Raw genomic sequence first — 21910 nt, 5'->3', positions numbered from 1 at the left:
AATTAATACGGGGAGGAGGTTTTGTGCTCCACTAGATACTTTGAGAGAAACCACCAATATTTTTGCTGTTATTGTATTAACAAAATTAATTTCATTAATAGAAAGGATTTAATCAAAATTCAAATATGTCAATAAACAAGGTAATTTGAGTCTATGGTAATAATGTTTCCATTATGGCTTCGAAACCGATTAATATCTGCTGGATTAGAACCAGTTCTCAGCCATAAACTTTTAACGAACATTAAAACATCATAATAACCGCAGACAGCTATATATAATACGATGCGATAAATAACTATTATTTTGCTGTGTAATAAAATCACGCAACCTTCTGCATTTATAACATAGTTTATCTATAAACCATTTATGTTAGACATCCTGTTACTAAGGAAACCTATAATGTGCCGAGTCCTGCAGGTCTTTACCTTGGCTCTGGACATTCCAGGTAAGCTGTACCAGTTCTCTCCATCAAAGCTTTCAGCAGTCCTGCGGCCCAAGGATTATTTATTTCAAGGTTTTTCTTATTTTTTTAATTCTGGGGGGGGGGTATATAAACCTAACCTAATAATAATTAAGATCAAAAAGAACAGTAAACTTTAAAACAGGGAAATTACTTTAGAAACTTTTTATAGTGCCTATAAAAAGGACGTTATACTGGCCTACCATTGGTCAATTAAAATGTATAATGGCCTGCCATTGGTAATTTAATCAATGCATTGGCCTCTCATTGGTCATTTATATTGTATGACGTCATTTTTATAGGCACTATAAAGAGCTTCATTACTTTTGACTTTTTGAATGTGTCAAGTATTCAGAGAGGGAGGGGACATTGGTTAGTAAAGTTTATAGAAACATTATCTTATTCGTTGGGTACTTTTATTGAATCTTTATTGGTTGGTTCTATATTATTATTGTCCAGACTTTTCAACCAAAAATTTAATCTACAGTTTTTTAAATCATCATTTATAGTGACGTATAGACATTTTGGACGAAATAGCAATAATTATAAAGCTGCGGCACTGGAAAGCTTTCGGACGTAATTGTTCTTGTTGTTGTTAAACGCTATGATGAAATAATAAATCTATAAATATAGATGTATAACCAGACAACTACCTGGATACCCCTGTGGGGAACCTATATCTTCTGCTAGTAAATTTTTTTCCGCTCTTTGTAGCGACTTGAATGTGTTCATATTCCAGACGCTATTAGTTGATTATCAAGGACCCAATTAATAGTCGACATAGGGTCCTAGGGAAGGGGACATACAGTTATCTAACCCGATCCACCAATATGGATTTACTCTCACTATGAAATAATCCTTGCCTGATACCAATCTCTGCCAGCCAGACAGGTTTTACCTGGCACAGTCCATTTACAATAATACCAAGTTTTTTAACAGCAAAGTTACTTTATAATTCACTTTGTCCGTAATTGTACAGGGGAAAAGAAATTGTCCCGGCTGTTATTAAAGATAGAAAGCTGATTTCTTTGTGTATAGATGACCGTTACTAGAGGGTATTTAGTATACAAATAACTTGGTCCGTGAGAATAACCTCTTTTTAACATGGTAACATGAACAATTAGTTCCACAATTGGAACAGCTATAACATTTTAAAAATAAATATATTTGCTAAATACACTTGGAGTGTTTAATTAATTAACATATTTGATATAACATGAAGAAGCAACTGCGCTATTAAAAATAATCTTTTATAACTTTGCTATTCTAGAGATCATAATATCAATATTATTGTATGAACACCCTGCCTTGCCCAGACCCAACATTGTGCCTCCGGTCAGAACTATCTCATCATCTATTGTCACAGCACAAGACTAAAATATATTTACATGTAATTCATATCTTTTTTTCTAGTATGGATCCGAAACCGATCAATATCCTCTGGATTAGAACCGATTCTCAGTTATACTGAAAAAAAACATGTATCACCAATGTCCATCTCTTTTGGATGGGGGAGGATACACCAACTATCTTATGTCTTGGACTGGAGGGAGACACTCCAAACTTGAGTTCTTGGATTGTATGCTTGTAATTGGTCAGTGATGACGTAATCATACCAGTAATCACCAAAGAACACAGTCAAAGTGGGGGAAGGGAGGAGGATACACCACCTACCTTATGTCTAGGGCTGGATAGAGACTTCTCTACACTTCAAACTTAAGTTCTTGGATTGTACCTGTCATCACCAAACACACAGTCCTGTTGAGGGGTGAGGGGGGAATATACCACCTACCTTATGTCAAGGGCTGGATAGAGACTTCTCTACACTCTAAACTTGTGTTCTTGGATTGCATGCCTGGACTTTGTCAGTAATGATGTAATCATACCAGTAATCACCAAAGAATACAGTCAAAGTGGGGGAGGGGAGAAGGATACACCACTTACCTTATGCCTAGGGCTGGAGAGAGACTTCTCTACACTCCATACTTGAGTTCTTGGATTGTATGCTTGCACTTTGTCAGTGATTGTATGGTCATAACTGTCGTCACCAGTGGACCCTCCAAACACCCAGAACTTGCCTCTGAAGAACAAAACAATTAATGAAATTCAAGTGTTTTAAGAAGCGAAGAGTAAGTGATTGTGATATTGGAAGTTAAGAAAAAAGATAATGGACGTTAAAATGATGCACATACCCAATTATAATAAACAAAATTACCCTCTCAGTATATTGTTGGTTAAATTGTTTGGATTCTCTTAGATTGTACCAACCAGATCAGATTTGATAAAAGTACCCAAATTTTGAAGCTAATCAATTGGATACCAGTGTAATTTATAGTCCAAAGTACCAAAAAGAGTAACAACTCTACAACTTTACCTGTAAAACGTAGTGGCAGCTCCGTGGACAGGATAAATCTGGGGGATCTCATTCCATGTCAGGTCACCTGCCCAGTCATTTACAGAATAGCTTTATAGTAAGGCTGTATAACACAAGAAATCTACAGGGATAAGACAATGGCCAATAAATTGATGTTCAACCCTAATGATGATAAACAAAATTACCCCTTAAACTTAGTTTTTGAAACGATTAAACACTCAACCTAATAAACCAACCAATCACAACACACTATAGTCCCCAAAGTTGTAAGCCAAAGAATAAGAAAACGTTATTAGAAAACTTTGGGAACTAGTGTAATATCTCTATCTAGTATAACATCCTACAGACAACCAATTCTTTGGTAGCTAAAGGTTTAAAGTAGATTGATATTTGTTTTTTCTTTTGTTAAATAAGATCTCATTAATGAAACCCTAATATTTGTCATTGGCAGATTTTAAGCTAGTTAACAAATAAAGTTATACTCTGTTCCTTTGAGTAGTTGCCAGCAGTTGTTATTTGGTCGCCAGAATCTTTGTCCACCCCCACAAACTAGATAGATAGATAAAAGGTAGATATATAGATAGATATATAGAACTAGAGTTGGCTCAATATAACTATCTCGCTAGTTTTCTATAAGCACATATCTATTTATCTATTTCTCAATTAATCAATTTTCCTCCCCCGCCATTATTATCTAAAAGAAAGAAGTAAATATTTATTAATTTAAATGATTTTAAAAAGATTTTTTTCAATTATATTTTTTTCACATTACCATCACCAAAAGGGTTAATATGATTAAAATTTTAGTTTTAATATTTTACCACAAAGGAAATGTCGCCACAATCAAATTCTTTTAAAATAGAGTTTTCTTAGATTTACTCTATTATGAACGTATATTTTTTATTTATGAAATAAGGATTAAATACTTCAATGTAATTCAAATATCAACATGAAGTGAAAAACTTAATTCATTTTATAAACAAATAGAATAAAGGTCTTATCGCTTTGGTCAATGAGAGTTTAATAAGGATTATTGGAGCACTATGAGTTTTAAACACTCTACCATTGGAAGACTCGAGCTCATTTATAAACGTTTATTTCCTATATAGATCTGTCATGGATCTTGATGCAATAAAGCAGGCCGTTTTGTAAATGGTAAAAATTGGAAGAGTTCATTAAATAAAAGTAACCGCAAATATACTTAGTAAAAGAAAGATAGATAGAAGTTAGATACATAGATCGATATAAAGATAGACAGATAGAAAAAAAATAGATAGATAGATAGCTAGATATAAAGATAAAAAATGGATATAAATATAAAGTTACGCATATTGTTTTAAAGCTAGAAAGATACTCAAATATAAATATATATTTTTCTTTTATCATGATATTAAAATTTTTATTTCAAATTATAAATCGAGCCCGACTCGAGAAATATAAAATTTCAATAATTCTACATATAAACTGTTCTAACAAACCTGGCAAAAGATCTAAATTAATACATAAAATAATGTTAAGTTTTTTTATTTAGGACATAAAGGGTAATTTATAGAGAATAGGCTTCATTCAAATTTTTTAAGGGTTATATTTTTGATAGGTGATTTCTAATGGAATAGCGAAGGGAGTTTGTTTCCTTTTTGGGGGGTTGGGGTTTCTCATCCCCCCAACGAAATGTCTTGAAACCACCGCATGAACAGTAGACTTATTTGTATTATAGATATTATGGTTGCGAGTAATATTGGAGGGAAAAGAGTGGTGTAGATTAATTTAATTTGCTGTTTTCGAATATTACTTTAAATATAACATCGCTTTCTGATTAAGGATATGGAGAAAAGTAGATAAAGACTAAAACTATCAATTCTAAATCCTATTTCTTAAAGTAAAAAGGTTTTCTTATCTGTAGTTATGATTCTAACAACTACTGCACCTATTAAGTTTTCCATTTTAAGGAAGCTTAAGATTGGTCCTGGTACGGTATTTGGCTATTTTGTTTTTAAATTTAAGTCTTTGAATGGTTTTAGGTTATTCCTATGACCTACCTCTTCGAAAACAAAGTCCCTAAATGCTAGGGTCGAAGATGCTAGTGATACATAAGACATTTGTCTTATAAAAGTAATGGGATGTTTGTATGTCTGTATACATATTCACTAAAGTTATTTGGCTTCAACCATCGTTAATAAAGTATTAATACTGACAGGTTTTGGTCTACTTAGGGGCTACAATATTCTTCAAAAAATATAGCGAACCTAGACCAAATTTAATCTCCCCATCCCCCCCCCCACTTACAAAAAAAATGTTAGATTATATATCCTTTCATCCCCTCGCCGAAAACGTCCCGACTATATAAGTTTCTCTTTCTGACGAGAAAATCCTTTTGAAAAGAATAGATTTTAGATATACAACCAGGCACGATACAAAATAATTAATTTCCATCAGCGATGCTACTCTATAATGAACAAGGTTTTCTGTACATCCATCCGTATATACCCGTTTATAGTTGGATTCCAAAGTCATATTTGTATTTCTTGAACCTAGTAATAGTGTCTGACTGATTATGACGTAAAAAAATTAGCCAATGAGAGGCCATTATTGACCAAAGGTAAAATTTATAGTGGCCTCTCATTGGCTAATTTTCTTTTTTTACGTCATAATCAGCCAGACACTTTTACTAGGTTCGTATGTCTTTAGTTTTTAAAATTTTTAAGCATTAAAACATTGTTCATGGTATTTAAAACTTATCAAAATGTTTGTGTACAAAAACAATAAAGCAACTGTACACTCCAGACTTTGATATTACCTATTTTTTTGCATATACTCTTTCTTGTTTTTTTTTATGTGTATTCAATTAGTAGCTTCGCCCATAAACTCTAACAGATATTAAATATTGATACACATTTCTATAATGATAAACAAAATTACCTCTTCTCTGGATTAGAATATCGGTGGGAACTTTTGGACACTTCTAGTTTGAACCAACTCAGCAAGATTTGATAAAAGTACTAAACTTTTTGATAAGCCAACTAATAACCTCACCCCCCCCCCCCTGATTTTAGGGGGGTAATGAATTCATAATGAAGTAAAGTACGAACTTACAAAAAATAGTTTTGTAGCCTGTCCTCTTAACTTAGAAGAGTTTTAGATATGAAAAATACAATTCCGAAAAAGAGAAAGATGAAAAAGGATATTATTAGTTTGGCATTTAGTTTTGTTTAGATAATATAAATAGATAGAAATATAGTGATATATAGATAGATAGACATATAAGTATATTTATAATGGCTCCATAAGAATTATAAGGAACACAGTAAAAGTGTCTGACTGATTATGACGTAACAAAAAAAATAGCCAATGAGAGGCCACTATAAATTTTACCATTGGTCAATAATGCAATGGCCTCTCATTGGCTATTTTTTTTTGTTACGTCATAATCAGTCAGACACTATTACTGTGTTCGATTATAAGCAGCACATAGTTTGCCCCTAGCCTCTGGGAGGTCACATAGTTAGATAGAAATATATTGATATATAGATAGATAGACATATAAGTATATTTATAATGGCTCCATAAGGATCATAAGCAGCACATAGTTTGCCCCTAGCCTCTGGGAGGTCAGATAGATAGATAGATAAGTATACCTATGATAGTTCTAGAGGGATCATAAGCAGCACATAGTTTGCCCCTAGCCTCTGGGAGGTCAGATAGATAGATAGATATAACTATTACAGCTACAGAAGGATCATAAGCAGCACATAGTTTGCCCCTAGCCTCTGGGAGGTCAGATAGATAGATAGATAGATAAGTATACCTATGATAGCTCCATAAGGATCATAAGCAGCACATAGTTTGCCCCTAGCCTCTGGGAGGTCAGATAGATAGATAGATAAGTATACCTATGATAGCTCCAGAAGGATCATAAGCAGCACACAGTTTGCCTCTAGCCTCTGGGAGGTCGGGCACCCCAGAATCTTTACATAAACCTGACAAATATAAAGCAAGTTTGATGGTGCTTGCTTACATGCGAAGACCGGAGCACCGAAACCCCCCCCCCCCCCGCTTAGTTTTGACAAAAATCAAAAATAAGGGGGGGGGGTAGTTTTTTAACCCCCCGCTTAGTTTTGACAAAAATCAAAAATAAGGGGGGGGGGGTAGTTTTTAACCCCCCCCCCTTAGTAAAGTAAAAGGTTTTAATTTTGCGCAAAATTAAAACCTTTTACTGGCCAAAGTCAATAAATAAGGAAATTATGCCCCAAAACATGAATATCCCTGTAATAAGGTTTCCCCTCTGGTATACTGGATTTTCTTGATTTACCTCACTCAACTTTCTGGCGTGTGTACAGTGAAAAAACTACCCCCCCCCCTTATTTTTGATTTTCTTCAAAGTTAAGGGGGGGGTTAAGTCTTTGCCTTGCTGAGCTTTTTTCCTCCTTGCCGTTTTCCAGACATTAAAAAACTACCCCCCCCTTATTTTTGATTTTTGTCAAAACTAAGCGGGGGGGGGGGGGGGTTTCGGTGCTCCAGTCTACCACATGTAAGCAAGTACCAGTTTGATTATTAAATTTTGAATCATTAAATAAGGAAGTTTTTCTTAAAATTTTGAGATATTTAGCTTGTAAAGTAGTAAAAATATGTTTCTTGCAAGATCTCAGAAATTACCATTTTTATTGAATTTTAAGGGTTAAGAAGAGTGATAGAATTACCCCCTCTTAAAAATTCCTCGAGAAAAATGCAGCAAGCCATCCCTGCTATAGAAAATAAAAAATGTAGCTTTCTTTGGGTAGTTGTTTTGGGGTTAACTCTTCCTACAAACTAGCATAAAACCTGTCAAGGACCCATCTTAAGCTCCCCTAACATTTTATACTTATATTTTGGATCTACTGCAATTCACGGTAAAATATTGCTGGTAACGGAATTTTCCAAAAATCTATGAATTTTAAAGGCTGCTAGCTGCCAAACTGCTGAACATAAAGATCATACCCGCACACCATTTTAAGCCGCATAAGAAGGCCTACAAATAATCTGGAATAGCCAAGATCCAATGATGCACAGGGAAAGCTTCACTGAAGAAAAAGGGCGTAAAATAGGTCTTTTTCGCGCATTTCTCTGCACTGCGAGATAATTATGCATTATTGATTTATGGTTATTCCAGATTATTTGTAGGCCTTCTTATGCCGCTTAAAACAGTGTGCGGGCATGATTTGTACGTTCAGCCGTTTGGCAGCTAGCAGCCTTTAAAATTCATAGATTTTTAGAAAATTGCGTTACCAGCAATATTTTACCGTGAACTGCAGTAGATCCTATATTTTTGATGCCAGAATTACAAAAAAACGTACAAACAAACAATCTAGAGAGTTGCTGCGCTACCAAAGTACAACATACCTGATTCTCGTAAGACTTCCACAGAGGTTGAATGTTCATTTTCTCTGCATTTTTAAAATAATTAACAATAGTTTAAAATATTAAAAACTTCTTTCGCTTTATAATTAATTTGTCTAATATGATGATCAATGGTTGAAAAGTTTGGACATTGCTAGTTTTAACCAACCAATCAAGAATTAATAAGTAGTAATTATAGATTTCAATCAAACATTGGGTATCAATTAATCTTAGTTTAAGTATAAGGGCAGATTTTAAGCTAATTAACATGTTATTGATGAACTAAAAATTACTTATTTTGTATTTATTTTGACGTAGTATTCGAAAATAAAATAAATCAATTCTAGTTTCTTAGAATTATAATTTGAAGAAAGCAAAGGCATCTTACATTTAACCTACCATTGGACCATAACCCCCTTCTCCTTTTCTTATTGTCTAACAGTATTGATTTTTATGATGCAAATATTTTTTTTTCTAATTTGTGTTAATTAAAAGAATAAAAGGGAGCTATAGCTTAAATATATCTTCTTAAATATATATTTTGTTTATGGTCCAATTTCGTATGAAGTGAAATTGCCATAGCAAAATTCTTCTAATAAATTTTGGTTTAAAGATTTAAATATTTGTAATATTTATACAATAACAAAATGATGAAAAATCTTTTGTAAGGGATAAGACTATGGATGATAATTTGATATACATTCCTAATTACGATAAACAAAATTACCCTTTGTGTAAATTAGATTATTAATGTAAAAGTTTGAACACCAAAGGTTTGTAGTACCCAAAGTTTTTAAAGCAACACATAAAACTTTGAACACCTTAATGATGTTTTAATAATTGTTAATTTTCCTATTTTCTCTTGATGTTTCGCCTCCAATAACCACGGTTAGGGTAGATCTATCATTCTCTAATGGACATACCTCCTAGATAGATAGATATACAAATAATTTGATAGTTAGATGGATAGAAAGACAGGTAGATAAGTATATCTATAGTCAAGTTAGATCTATAGGTAGATTCTTTAACATAAAAAATAAATGATTTAATAAATTGATGGATTGATAGACAGATGAATAAGTATAACTACAGTTTAGGTATATATATCATTCTCCATTGGGCATACTTCCTAGATTGATAGTTAATTTTAGGGATAGACATATGGATAAGTATTACAACAGTTAGGGTAGATCTATCATTTTCTAGTGGACATACCTCATAGATTGATAGATAAATGGATGGATAGATAGATTGATAGATTGATACATTGTTGGATAGAGAGACAGATTGATATATATGTATAGTATAACTATGGTTAAGGTAGGTTTTTTATACTTCTTAGATGGATAGACATATAATTTCTTATATTAATAGATATATAGACAGATGGATAAGTAAAACTATGATTAAGGTAGAACTTTTATACTTCCTATGTATAGTATAACTATGGTTAAGGTCTTTATACTTCTTAGATAGATAGACATATAATTTATTATAATAATTGATACATAGGCAGATGGATAAGTATAACTATAGTCTGGTAGATATGTCATTTTTTAATGGGCATACCTCCTGAATTTAGTAATAATAGATATAGCTACCCAAATAAATATACAAGTAATCTTTTCTCTAAGGATTGATGGACTAGAAAATAGATATATAGACTGAAAAAATTTACAAATTCTATATATAAATAGATAAGTGTAAGGATAAATGATAGACAGATAAAAACAAATGAGAGACTCAATGATTGACAAACTGAGAACAAACCTGTTCTGAACAAACTTCTGTTTCTTGCGGGGTTCCATCACATGTTCCCACACCAGGTAGCTTCTCTCTACATAGATAGATAGATAGATAAATAGATAGGATAATAGATAGATAACTAAATAATTAGATAGATAGATAAATAGTTAAATAAGAAAGATAAAAGATTAATATTTATATGTATAAAATTATCAATTGATAGGAAAATACATTTGTATTATATAAAATTTAGTTATAGAAAAAGATATAGAAAAATGTATAAATAGAAATATATGTTACAAATGTATATATAGTTTATACCTGCTTCTAATTCTGAGGCCACCCCCACAAGTTTTAGAGCATGTACTCCAGGGGGACCAAGTTGCCCATTCACACCCCACTATCACCTCACCCCCTAGATAAATATTATTAGATTTGTATAATGACTAAGGCCCCCCCCCCCCACACATACACACACAAAAGCAATTTTTTAGAGCATGTACTCCAGGGGGTCCAAGTAGCCCATTCACACCCCACTATCACCTCACCCCCTAGATAAATATTATTAGATTTGTATGATGAGTAAGGCCCCCCCCCCTCCCATACACAAAGGCAATGTTTTAGAATGTCCTCCAGGGGGACCAAGTAGCCCATTCACACCCCACTATCACCTCACCCCCTAGATAAATATTATTAGATTTGTATGATGAGTAATTCCCCCCCCCCCTCCCATACACAAAGGCAATGTTTTAGAATGTCCTCCAAGGGGACCAAGTAGCCCATTCACGGATCAGTAATATTTGACATAAAATCACTTCACATAAATTCATTTCACATAAAACATTTCACATAAAGTATCATTTGACATAAACTCATTTCACATAAAGGTACACTTCACATAAAAACGTTTCACATAAACTCATTTCACATAAAGGTACACTTCACATAAAGGTACTTTAGACATAAAGGTACATTTGTCATAAAGGTACCTTTGACATAAAGGTACATTTGTCATAAAGGTACCTTTGACATAAAGGTACATTTGGCATAAAGGTACATTTGACATAAAGGTACATTTGGCATAAAGGTACACTTGGCATAAAGGTACACTTCATATAAAGGCACATATCACATAAAGGTACGTTTGACATAAAGGTACTTTTCACATAAAGGTACACTTGGCATAAAGATACATTTCACATAAAGTTACATTTCACATAAAGGTACACTTCACATAAAGATACATTTCACATAAGATACATTTCACATGAAAACATTTTACATAAAGGTATATTTGGCATAAAGATACACTTCACATAAAAAAAAATTTTTAACAAAAAAGTATATTTTACATATGGGTAAACTACACCAAAAAAAACGTTTCACACAAAGGTACATTTCACATAAAGGTACATTTGGCATAGAGGTACTTTTCTCATAAAGGTACATTTGACATAAAGGTGCATTTGCCATAAAGATACATTTGACATAAAGGTACATTTGCCATAAAAACATTTGACATATATTTTACAAAAAAAACCGTTTCATATAAAGGTATAATTAACTTAAAGGTAAATTTCAAATAAAGGTACATTTCCCATAAAAACATTTCACATAAAGGTATATTTAACATAAAGGTACATTTAAAATAAAGGTACACTTGACATAAAGATACATTTAACATAAAGGTACTCTTCAAATGAAAGTAAACTTGACATAAAGGTACTCTTCAAATAAAAGTAAACTTTACATAAAGGTACTCTTCAAATAAAAGTAAACTTGACATAAAGGTACATTTCATATAAAACTTCCAATTCTCGCATAAAATCATGTTTTTTATAATTTTATTTTGGTACCCAAAGTTTTTTACTGGTACCCAAAAATTTATATTTGTACCCAAAGTTTTATACTGGTACCCAAGTTTTATACAGGTATCCAAAGTTTTATACTGGTACCCAAAGTTTTATACTTGTACCCAAAATTTTATTCTGGTACCCAAAATGTTATACTGGTACCCAAGTTTTATACTGGAACCCAAAGTTTTATACTGGTACCCAAAGTTTTATACTGGTACCCAAAATTTTGTTTTAATACCCAAAGTTTTATACTGATACCCATGATAAATGTTTTTATGGCAAATATAATTTATGACAAATTTATGTGAAATGTATCTTTATGTGAAACGTTTTTATGTGAAAAATTCTTTAATGAAAAAATTTTTTATGTGAAATGTATTTTTATGTGAAACGTTTTTATGTGAAATGTACCTTTATGTGAAATGTACCTTTATGTCAAATGTACCTTTATGTCAAATGTACCTTTATGTGAAATGTACCTTTATGTCAAATGTACCTTTATGTCAAATGTACCTTTATGTCAAATGTACCTTTATGTAAAATGTACCTTTATGTCAAATGTACCTTTATGTAAAATGTACCTTTATGCCAAATGTACCTTTATGTCAAATGTTTTTATGTGAAGTGTACCTTTATCGCAAATGTACCTTTATGTCAAATGTTTTTATGTCAAATGTACCTTTATGTGAAGTGATTTTATGTCAAGTGTTTTATGTGAAATGAATTTATGAGGAATGATATTATGTCAAATATTACTGATCCCCCATTCACACCCCCTATCACCTCACCCCCTAGATAAATATTATTAGATTTGCATGATGAGTAAGGCCAACCCCCCCCCCATACACAATGTTTTAGCATGTACTCCAGGGGGACCAAGTAGCCCATTCACACCCCACTATCACCTCACCCCCTAGATAAATATTATTAGATTTGTATGATGAGTAAGGCCCCCCCCCCCTCCCATACACAAAGGCAATGTTTTAGAATGTCCTCCAGGGGGACCAAGTAGCCCATTCACACCCCACTATCACCTCACCCCCTAGATAAATATTATTAGATTTGTATGATGAGTAAGGCCAACCCCCCCCCCCCCCCATACACAATGTTTTAGCATGTACTCCAGGGGGACCAAGTAGCCCATTCACACCCCACTATCACCTCACCCCCTAGATAAATATTATTAGATTTGTATAATGAGTAAGGCCACCCCCCCCCCTATACACAAAGGCAATGTTTTAGAATGTCCTCCAGGGGGACCAAGTTGCCCATTCACACCTCACTATCACCTCACCCCCTAGATAAATATTACTAGATTTGTATAATGACTAAGGCCACCCCCCTCCCCCCATACACAAAGGAAATGTTTTAGCATGTACTCCAGGGGGGACCAAGTAGCCCATTCACACCCCACTATCACCTCACCCCCTAGACAACAAAAAGTACCCAGAGTTTTCAAAAGATAATTTTGTTTCAAAACTTTTTGTTCCCGTGCAATATACATTTCAATGTTCCCTCCCTCCCTAAATGTTATATATCAATCGGTTCAGTGGTTATTGAGATCCTAACAGACAAAAAAAAACAGTAACTGTCTATAGCTTATACCTTTATATAATTACATTATAATTATATTTTTGGCACTTCCTTCAATTTTAAATTAGCTGTGCCTCTAGCCTCCAGGGGCTTTGTTACCAGGGGTTTAAAATCCCCCCCCCCCCCCTCTTTTATTAAATCTACAGAGAAAATGTATTTGGAGAGAGGGGGGGGTATGGTTTTTCATACTATTTCAACTATTATCACTTCAGAAAATAGACTAAAACCTTCAAAGAATCATTTTAAAAAAAATTCCTTTTACATTTGGGATAATCCGTGATAATTTAATGTATGATTTGGTCATAAGGCTTTGCTGATTTAAACAATGTTTCCTTATTTTATGCAATAAATTAAGGACAAAAAATATTACATAATAATATTATGTTATTTTTAAGTTTACAAGTAGACAAAGAAACGTTCAAAACATGGAAAAAATGTCCATATGTCTTTACTTATTTTCAAAACTTAATAGTTTGTATTACTTTGACTTTATAATCGCGTTAAACAATGTAGCAAACTCTGTGGTTGCGTAATATTTTTTTCTTTCATTGTATTATAAACCGCTTTCCGCGGATATAGAATTTACAATTATAAGATTAAAACTAGTTTTTTTAGCCTCGAGTTGCCAAAGGCACGGGCTAAAAAAACTGGTTTTAATCTTATGATTGTACAATTCTATATTCGTAGAAATCTGGATATAATACGATGATAGACATAGTTTTTTTGTATGGATGAGAACCGGTTCCTATCCGCCGGATTCGAATGAATACGAGAAATAAATTATAAACAATAATCTTATTCTTACAAATCCTTTTTAAGCTGTAGTTATTATTGAAATTTTATTGGCCATCTAAGATAAAAAAAACTTAAGAGAAGATATCAAGAATCTTTTTTTAAAATGTACTATTTGTCTATTATTCACTAATTATATTATGGCAAATAACTAACTTAGTCAGAAGAATAAATAAAGAAAAGCTATATACCAGGGATCTTAATGGAAAAGACAATCGACGATAAATTGATGTAACTCCTTAATGAATTATTGGTTGACAATTGAATACACTAGACTACTAGTTTGGAACAAATCAATCAAAATTCTAAAACGTACCCATAGTCTTTGAGTCAATGAATATGATAACAAGGTTATAAACAAACTTTGGGTACCAGTGTAATTTACAGTCCAATTAATCTATTTTTCAATCTACTTATCTAAATTATTTATTCATTTTTCTATCGATATGTTTTTTACTTATATTTCTAATAATTTATCTATCTATCTGTACCTTGGCATGTAGTTTTCAGATACTCAATTCCAGATCTCAAGTTGTTCATCACAAATTTTTGAGATTCTGATTTTTTTAAAAAACATTCTCAATGAAATAATTTTGCAAATGAAAGCACAAGAAAAAACTTATAGATTGTTGATTTAGTCATCGACGAATTATGATATCGATTTATATCTTGCTTTAGTGATTCCCAAAACAGTTAAGTAAAATGTAATAACCATACCAATATAAGGTCCATTTCAAACACAATATTTTTAAAGCGAAGCTTTTCTATAATTAGGGTCGGTCAGTCCGTACGTCCGTCACAGACGGATAGCTTTTTTCGTTAATTTAGGCACATTAGAATTGTCCCCTCGATTTCAAACTTTGCATGGTGATTCCTTAAGTAGTTAAGTTCAATTTAGAAAGCTTAACAACTCAATAATCATCACCAGAATGTCCGTACGTCTATTTTAAACATGTTGATTTTTTTACTTTTTTAAACAAAAAAATTAATGTGATCTAATCATCAAATTTAACTGATTTTTGGTATATTGATTCCTTGAACAACAAAGTAGAATGTTATAAGCGAAGCAACTCTATAATCAAGTCCTAAAAATGTAAGTATGTCCATAAACATTATCCTGTACAAATTACCAACAAATTTACTTACAATTTTGCTTCGACTCTTATACATTTATATTCTGATTTTTCAGTACTGACTCTATACAAGTGTTAATGTCCGTCTGTCCTACCGTTTCAGTGCTTCGCTTTTATGGATGTTGTCATCCTTGTTTTATAAAAAAAAATATATGAAATAGATATCCTATTAACTAAAGAATATGTATTCCAACAAATCAAAATATTACAATCGAAGCTTCTCTATAATCAAGACTTTTAATGTAAGTATGTAAAAAAATTTCTGTGATTAAGTAATTTGGGTTAGATTATGTTTTACGCTTCCAAATAATGTTGAATATTAGATGCATTGTTACTCTATATTTGCTAATGTTCGTTTGTCCTATTATTTGTTGTGCTTCTATTTATGAATGATTCATTCAGATCATCGTAAATTATATAAATAGAGAATTTCCTATCATTTTTGTTTGATCGTCAACCTTTCTCTTGAAGTTCTTATTCTCTTTTCTTATAGCTCGACATCTGAAAGAAAAATTAGTCATAATAATCTATCTATCTAAAGTGTGTTATAAAAAATATCTTCTCTCACAATTTTCATTACAAACCGAAACCCTACAATTTTGGTTAAAATTTAGGTTTTGGTTAATCTAATTCATGCTCAAACAATGACCATAAGAAAACTTTATTAAATTGTGATTCTTCTCACCTCTCCATAGCACCATATCTCGAGACATAGCCCTTGCAGAGAATTTAACTGTATCTATCTATTTATCATTATCTATCTATCTATCTATCTATCTATCTATTTATCTACCTCCTTCTCTCCTCTGCCAAGTCCTTTTTCTCAGAACTGTAATAACAATACAATAATAAAGCAGGGTTTAAGGGATAAGACAATATATGAAAAATTTATTTTCCCCAATATATCTTGGTAAGTTTAAAGGAAAAAGGGTGAAAAAAGGACTGTAGCTTATTTAGTAAAACTTTAATACATAGATAGAGTAGAAAAATGTGAATTAATTGAAAAAAAAATATTCATTACTTATATACAAAGTTTGTGTGATTAAAATGATAGTTTTACAATATTCGTATTCCTGGACAGGCCATAATGACTAGATTATTTCAGGTCTAAGACCTTGGGAAGCGTAGCAATTCTATAATCTATAGACGATAAATTGTACGTCAATTATCTAAATTGTATATTTAATTTTTTCCATGATAGAACCAAAGCATTACCCTATAATATGTAGGAAGATATAAAAATGATAGTACGAATTTGTTTTACCTTATAGAAAAGCTTTATAAATGTCTTGGGTTGGTTTTAATCTATTTTCCTAAACTCCCGCTGACCTTTCCTTCTTATTTTTATTGTAGCTTTACTTTACCCGGGTAGTATTGGGCTTTTAATTTTTAGAATTATGTTTTGTTGTACCTTTTAGAAAAGCTTTATAAAGGTCTTGTCTTTATAAATCTATTTTCCTTAACTCCCTGACCTTTCTTTCTTATTTTTATGGTAGCTTTACATGGGTAGTATTGTGCTTAAATTTTTTGAATTTTGTCTTGGGATGGTTTTAGTTATTACAAAGTTTTTAGACGCTAATAGTTTGTAGTTTAATAACATTATCTAATATATATTAAGAATCTTATCAATGTAATAATAGATAAAATGCTATATTTTTGTTCTTTCTAATGAATGAATGTAAGCATATTGTCATCCTTGTTTCTTTAGAATGGGTAGCCTTCTATTGTGGTGTTATACTAGTGTGCCTAATTTTCTTTAGAACCTCCATCCTTTGATATTCAAATATTCACCCATAACCCTATACAAAATTATTTCTGACCTACTTGGCTTTTTATTAGGTGACATAGGAAGTGTCCCTAGCCTTGTGGGGATTTTTTTGTCCGGGGAGGCATTTTAAACTACTAACCTAAAGATTAATGAAACCGTCGGCATTAGCGTAATGATCCTGCTTGCTATCGAGCAGGTGTGTCAGGTTCGAGTCTTGTTCACACCGCGTCATACTAGAGACGTAAAAATTGTACCTACTGCTGCTATCTCTGGCGCCTGATACTAGTCACTAATAAAGGAGTTGTGGGTGATTATCTTGACCCAGAAACAGGCCCAGAAATTTATTTTAATAAAAAATAACCCACTAACAAAAAAATTTCAAATTACGGCAGAAATAAGTCCAAAGATAAAAGGTTGTGAAGCCCAAAATTTTGTTAGCTTGTTATTGCTGCGCTTTTTTTATGCAATTGTCCTTTTTTATCTATTTTTAGATACATTGCCTTTAATCTGATTGTTATGTTTTTTTGGACTTTGAACTCCAAACAATTTGGGTCATGCTTTTAGTTTTAAAAATGTTACTATTTTTTTAGTAGCACTGCTACTCTTTATTTTGTATCTTTTTGTACATTTTTTGTCAGTTTGTCCGTTCGCATGTTCGAAATTTCATATTAAAATTCTAATCTAATGCCTTAAAACTACTCAAAGATTTTCTACTGGTGCTTTCCCTCAAGCCCCCCCCCCCCTTCCAATTAGATTTGGAAAAAAATAAAATAAGAAGAGGGTAGTTCCTTTTTAACTTAACCCTAGAGTTTGGAGCCATTAAATTAAAACACGGAAAATTAACCTCTTCACCTCTTGTTTCCAATTTATAACAAAATAGGGAGGGGGGGGGGGGGGAATGTGTGCATGGCACTTTGAGGGAAACAACCAATCTACTCCTTGAGTTTTTTTGTTTACGGTAAACTAGTTTATACATATCAATAGATATATTTCAAAATATTCAAAACTTTAAAACCTATTTTTTCGTTTGTCGCATTTTCAAAATGTTTAACTTAATTTAGTATGTTATTGTTCCGCTTTTTAAGACATGATTGTGCTTTATTGATGTTAGTACTCAAAACTTGTTTTAAAATTATATGTTTTTCCATAAAATTATATAATATAACATGTAATGTAAGTTTGATATAATTTTCATTAATTTTAATTTTTTTATAAAGATTTTCAAATAACAATATACTGTAAAAAGTATCGCATTGTGTTACAGTCAAATGTCCGCGGTTATTAAAATGAAAAATTATAAACTTAATTCCAGTTTTGTTGCCCCAAGAAGCCGAAGGCTCGGCCAAGAAAATACAGGATTTTTCAGTCCTGGTTCTAATCAAACGGATATTTATCGGTTTCTAAGCAATGCTGATTTAAACTGTAAATAAAAAGGTTTAGTACAAGGACGTCAAATGGGGGGGGGGGGGGGGTAAAGGGGTGATTAGTGATTACCTTCCCAAAATAAATTTTGAAATTTGAATTTTTAGCCCCCTCCCCCCCCCAAAAAAAAAGCTTGGACGCCCTTGGTATTATATAAAATTTTATTTACAGTTATTTTTCGATAAAGATGATACCAACGACTGGACTGTAAGGGACGAACATATAGGTCATAACCAAGTTGTAAAGCAGCTACGCTTCAAACAGCCAATTTACTCTAGTGACGGATGCACTTACTGACAAACCAGGTAATATAGTAGCTGAAATACCAAATAGCCATTTAATCTATGGGTCGGACATACCGAAGGAAATAACCTAGATATAGAGTAGCTGCGCTACTAGAATTAATTTGTATTATAATTATTGTTGTTTTTTCCTGAGTCTATTCTGCATCTCAGATCTGGACAAACACTGAAACAAAAACAAGGATGACAACATAAAAAAATGGCGTTGCTATAAAAGACCAACTCTACAAAAGACCAACACCTACAAAAGACCAACTCTACAAAAGACCAACACTACAAAATACCAACACTACCAAAGACCAACACCTACATAAGACCAACAACTACAAAAGGGTCGATTTTTTAAAAGCAAGGTTGTATCGGGTTCGAAACTATTTCGTTACGTAGACAACACAGACTTTGGACAAACTGTCGGACGGAATTTTAAAATTCAGCCTGTGGACAAAGTTATTTAAGAAAGAAATTTCGGTTTTAAATTTTGTCCTTGTGTTTTTATCGCCATATTGGATACCATTAGAATTGGAAGATTTATTCTTTAAAATTTAGAAGATTTTTATACAACTATTTCATCACATTGATACAAAAAAAAAATAATTTCTGTTTATTCTCGTAATTGTGTCGTTTATAATCTATTTATAGCATTCATGTTATTAATTTGATCAATACACATATAATGGTAGATCATTTGCAGCTTTAGACCTTCCAACATTACGATATTTGTAGGTGAACTACTTGTTGGTCTTTTGTAGGTGTTGGTCTTTTGTAGAGTTGGTCTTTTGTAGCAACGCCAAATAAATAGCGAAGGAAAGTTTGACTTTGGACAGGCAGACATTCGGATAGAAAAGTACACAGTTTTAATTATTTTGACAGACAGACATATGAATGGCCTAAGAAATAGATGATTTTTATTATTGAATACATTTTAAATTATCTCAACAAGTTGTAGTCGAGAAAATCTATTTAAAGTAAAACCATTTACCCATTACTTATAAGATAAAAGGATACATAAATAGACAAGTTGACATAGTGAATTATAGAGTAGATGCTCTTTGGATAGGTTTCCCAATATGTCGCTTGTGGCAGTAATGTATAAATACTTTTTTATATTGGATAACAGTCATAAAAATCCAACTCTTTAGTCCTTTGCTCAGAAGAGCCCCAATTGGAAATGGTTTCAACAACATTTTCTTGTTAAACATCAATGAAAAGAACATATTTTTTGCTACGCTTTATATCTTGTTAAACTGTAGTAAATTAAAAACCTGGAATGGCCGTTTGTTCATCGATACTTTCCATAACTTTGATGTCTCTTTCTGAATTGAAAAAAGATTATGATTTGCATCGTATTATAAATAGTTTTCCGCGAATAGTAAAATGAAAAATTATAAGATTAATTCCAGTTGTGTTGGCCCGAAGAGGCCATAGGCCTTAATTAAAAAAAAACTTGTAGGTATTAATTTCATGATTTTAATTATAAATTCTCCATACTATTTGAGATTTTTTATTATGGCCTAGAACAGATTTTAATCCAGCTGATATTACCCGGTTTCGAAGCCATACTGGAAATAAGAAAGGTTTAAAGGTTCAGGCTAGGTTAGAACTCTATGCAAAAGCTATAAAAACTGTTTTAAAATTTTATATAAGGAAATTAAACTGTCAGTAATTATAAATATTATGACGAAATTCCTATCAATAGAACACTATTCTAATAATGAATCTAATATTAATATGGAATCCTTACCATAAACGCATCATACTCCTCTGGGACAGACTTGTTATAATGAGAGTCAACAAATACTATCGGAATCTTGAATTTCAAATCAAATTTCTTTTCGAAAATATCGGTCAACTCTTCGCCATACCGCTTCTGGCTGACGCGACGGTCCAAACGATCCTGAATTGTTAGGTTAGGTTAAGTTTGAATATCTTAAGGGATAAGACCATGGACTATGAATTGATAATAAATAAAATTAACCCTGTAGATTAAAATTGATAATAATTTTGAAAACTATTAGTACGAACTTAGCCCCAAAAAAATGTAATAAAAGAACCCAGAACTATTGGGCGATCTATGGTATTAATATATTGTCTCACCTGTACATGGAGAGGATTAAAGCTCCAGAAGTTGACAAGGATGACAACATTAGTCCAGAAGTTTCCAAACATTTTTGTTATCACTCTAGATAGATAAATAGATAGATGGATAGATAGATGGATAGATAGATGGATAAATAGATGGATAGATAGATGGATAGATAGATGAATAGATGGATAGATAGATAGTTAGATAGATGGATAGATGGATAGATAGATGGATAGATAGATGGATACATAGATAGATGGGTGGATGAGTGGCCAGATAGATATAAAGATGGATAGATAGGTGGATGGATAGATAGATGGATAGATAGATGGATAGATAGATGGATAGATAGATGGATAGATAGATGGATAGATAGATGGATAGATAGATGAATTGATAGATGGATAGATAGATGGATAGATAGATGAATAGATAGATGGATAGATAGATGGATAGATAGATGGATAGATAGATGGATAGATAGATGGATAGATAGATGGATAGATAGATGGATAGATAGATGGATAGATAGATGGATAGATAGATGGATAGATAGATGGATAGATAGATGGATAGATAGATGGATAGATAGATGGATAGATAGATGGATAGATAGATGGATAGATAGATGGATAGATAAATGGATAAATAGATGGATAGATAGATAGATAGATAGATGGATAGATAGATGGATAGATAGATGGATAGATAGATGAATAGATACTTGGATAGATAGATGGATAGATAGATGGATAGATAGATGGATAGATAGATGGATAGATAGATGGATAGATAGATGGATAGATAGATGGATAGATAGATGGATAGATAGATGGATAGATAGATGGATAGATAGATGGATAGATAGATGGATAGATAGATGGATAGATAGATGGATAGATAGATGGATAGATAGATGGATAGATAGATGGATAGATAGATGGATAGATAGATGGATAGATAGATGGATAGATAGATGGATAGATAGATGGATAGAAAGATGGATAG

General features: G+C 32.2%; 1 protein-coding gene across 1 annotated transcript in view; it reads right to left on the bottom strand.

The window, feature by feature from the left end:
- LOC145324522 (uncharacterized) overlaps positions 1–21910 on the bottom strand; it is a 42542-nt gene that overhangs the window by 2355 nt on the left and 18277 nt on the right. The window contains exons 12-29 of the mRNA XM_080167106.1: positions 20914–20998; positions 20561–20713; positions 20082–20132; positions 18954–18985; positions 16121–16159; positions 15763–15828; positions 14686–14753; positions 10275–10368; positions 9978–10044; positions 9062–9133; positions 8211–8256; positions 6725–6811; positions 3326–3383; positions 2835–2903; positions 2405–2540; positions 1768–1833; positions 1324–1358; positions 426–486 (exon numbers count right to left, since the gene is read on the bottom strand). Coding sequence (XP_080023232.1) covers positions 426–486; positions 1324–1358; positions 1768–1833; positions 2405–2540; positions 2835–2903; positions 3326–3383; positions 6725–6811; positions 8211–8256; positions 9062–9133; positions 9978–10044; positions 10275–10368; positions 14686–14753; positions 15763–15828; positions 16121–16159; positions 18954–18985; positions 20082–20132; positions 20561–20713; positions 20914–20998 — 1285 coding nt within the window. The remainder of the gene's footprint in view (positions 1–425; positions 487–1323; positions 1359–1767; positions 1834–2404; positions 2541–2834; positions 2904–3325; positions 3384–6724; positions 6812–8210; positions 8257–9061; positions 9134–9977; positions 10045–10274; positions 10369–14685; positions 14754–15762; positions 15829–16120; positions 16160–18953; positions 18986–20081; positions 20133–20560; positions 20714–20913; positions 20999–21910) is intronic.

The sequence above is a fragment of the Acartia tonsa genome, chromosome 7 (assembly GCF_053477335.1).
Source record: "Acartia tonsa isolate MP-2025a chromosome 7, ASM5347733v1, whole genome shotgun sequence".
Taxonomy (NCBI): domain Eukaryota; kingdom Metazoa; phylum Arthropoda; class Copepoda; order Calanoida; family Acartiidae; genus Acartia; species Acartia tonsa.
This window is presented reverse-complemented; position numbering and strand designations above follow the sequence as displayed.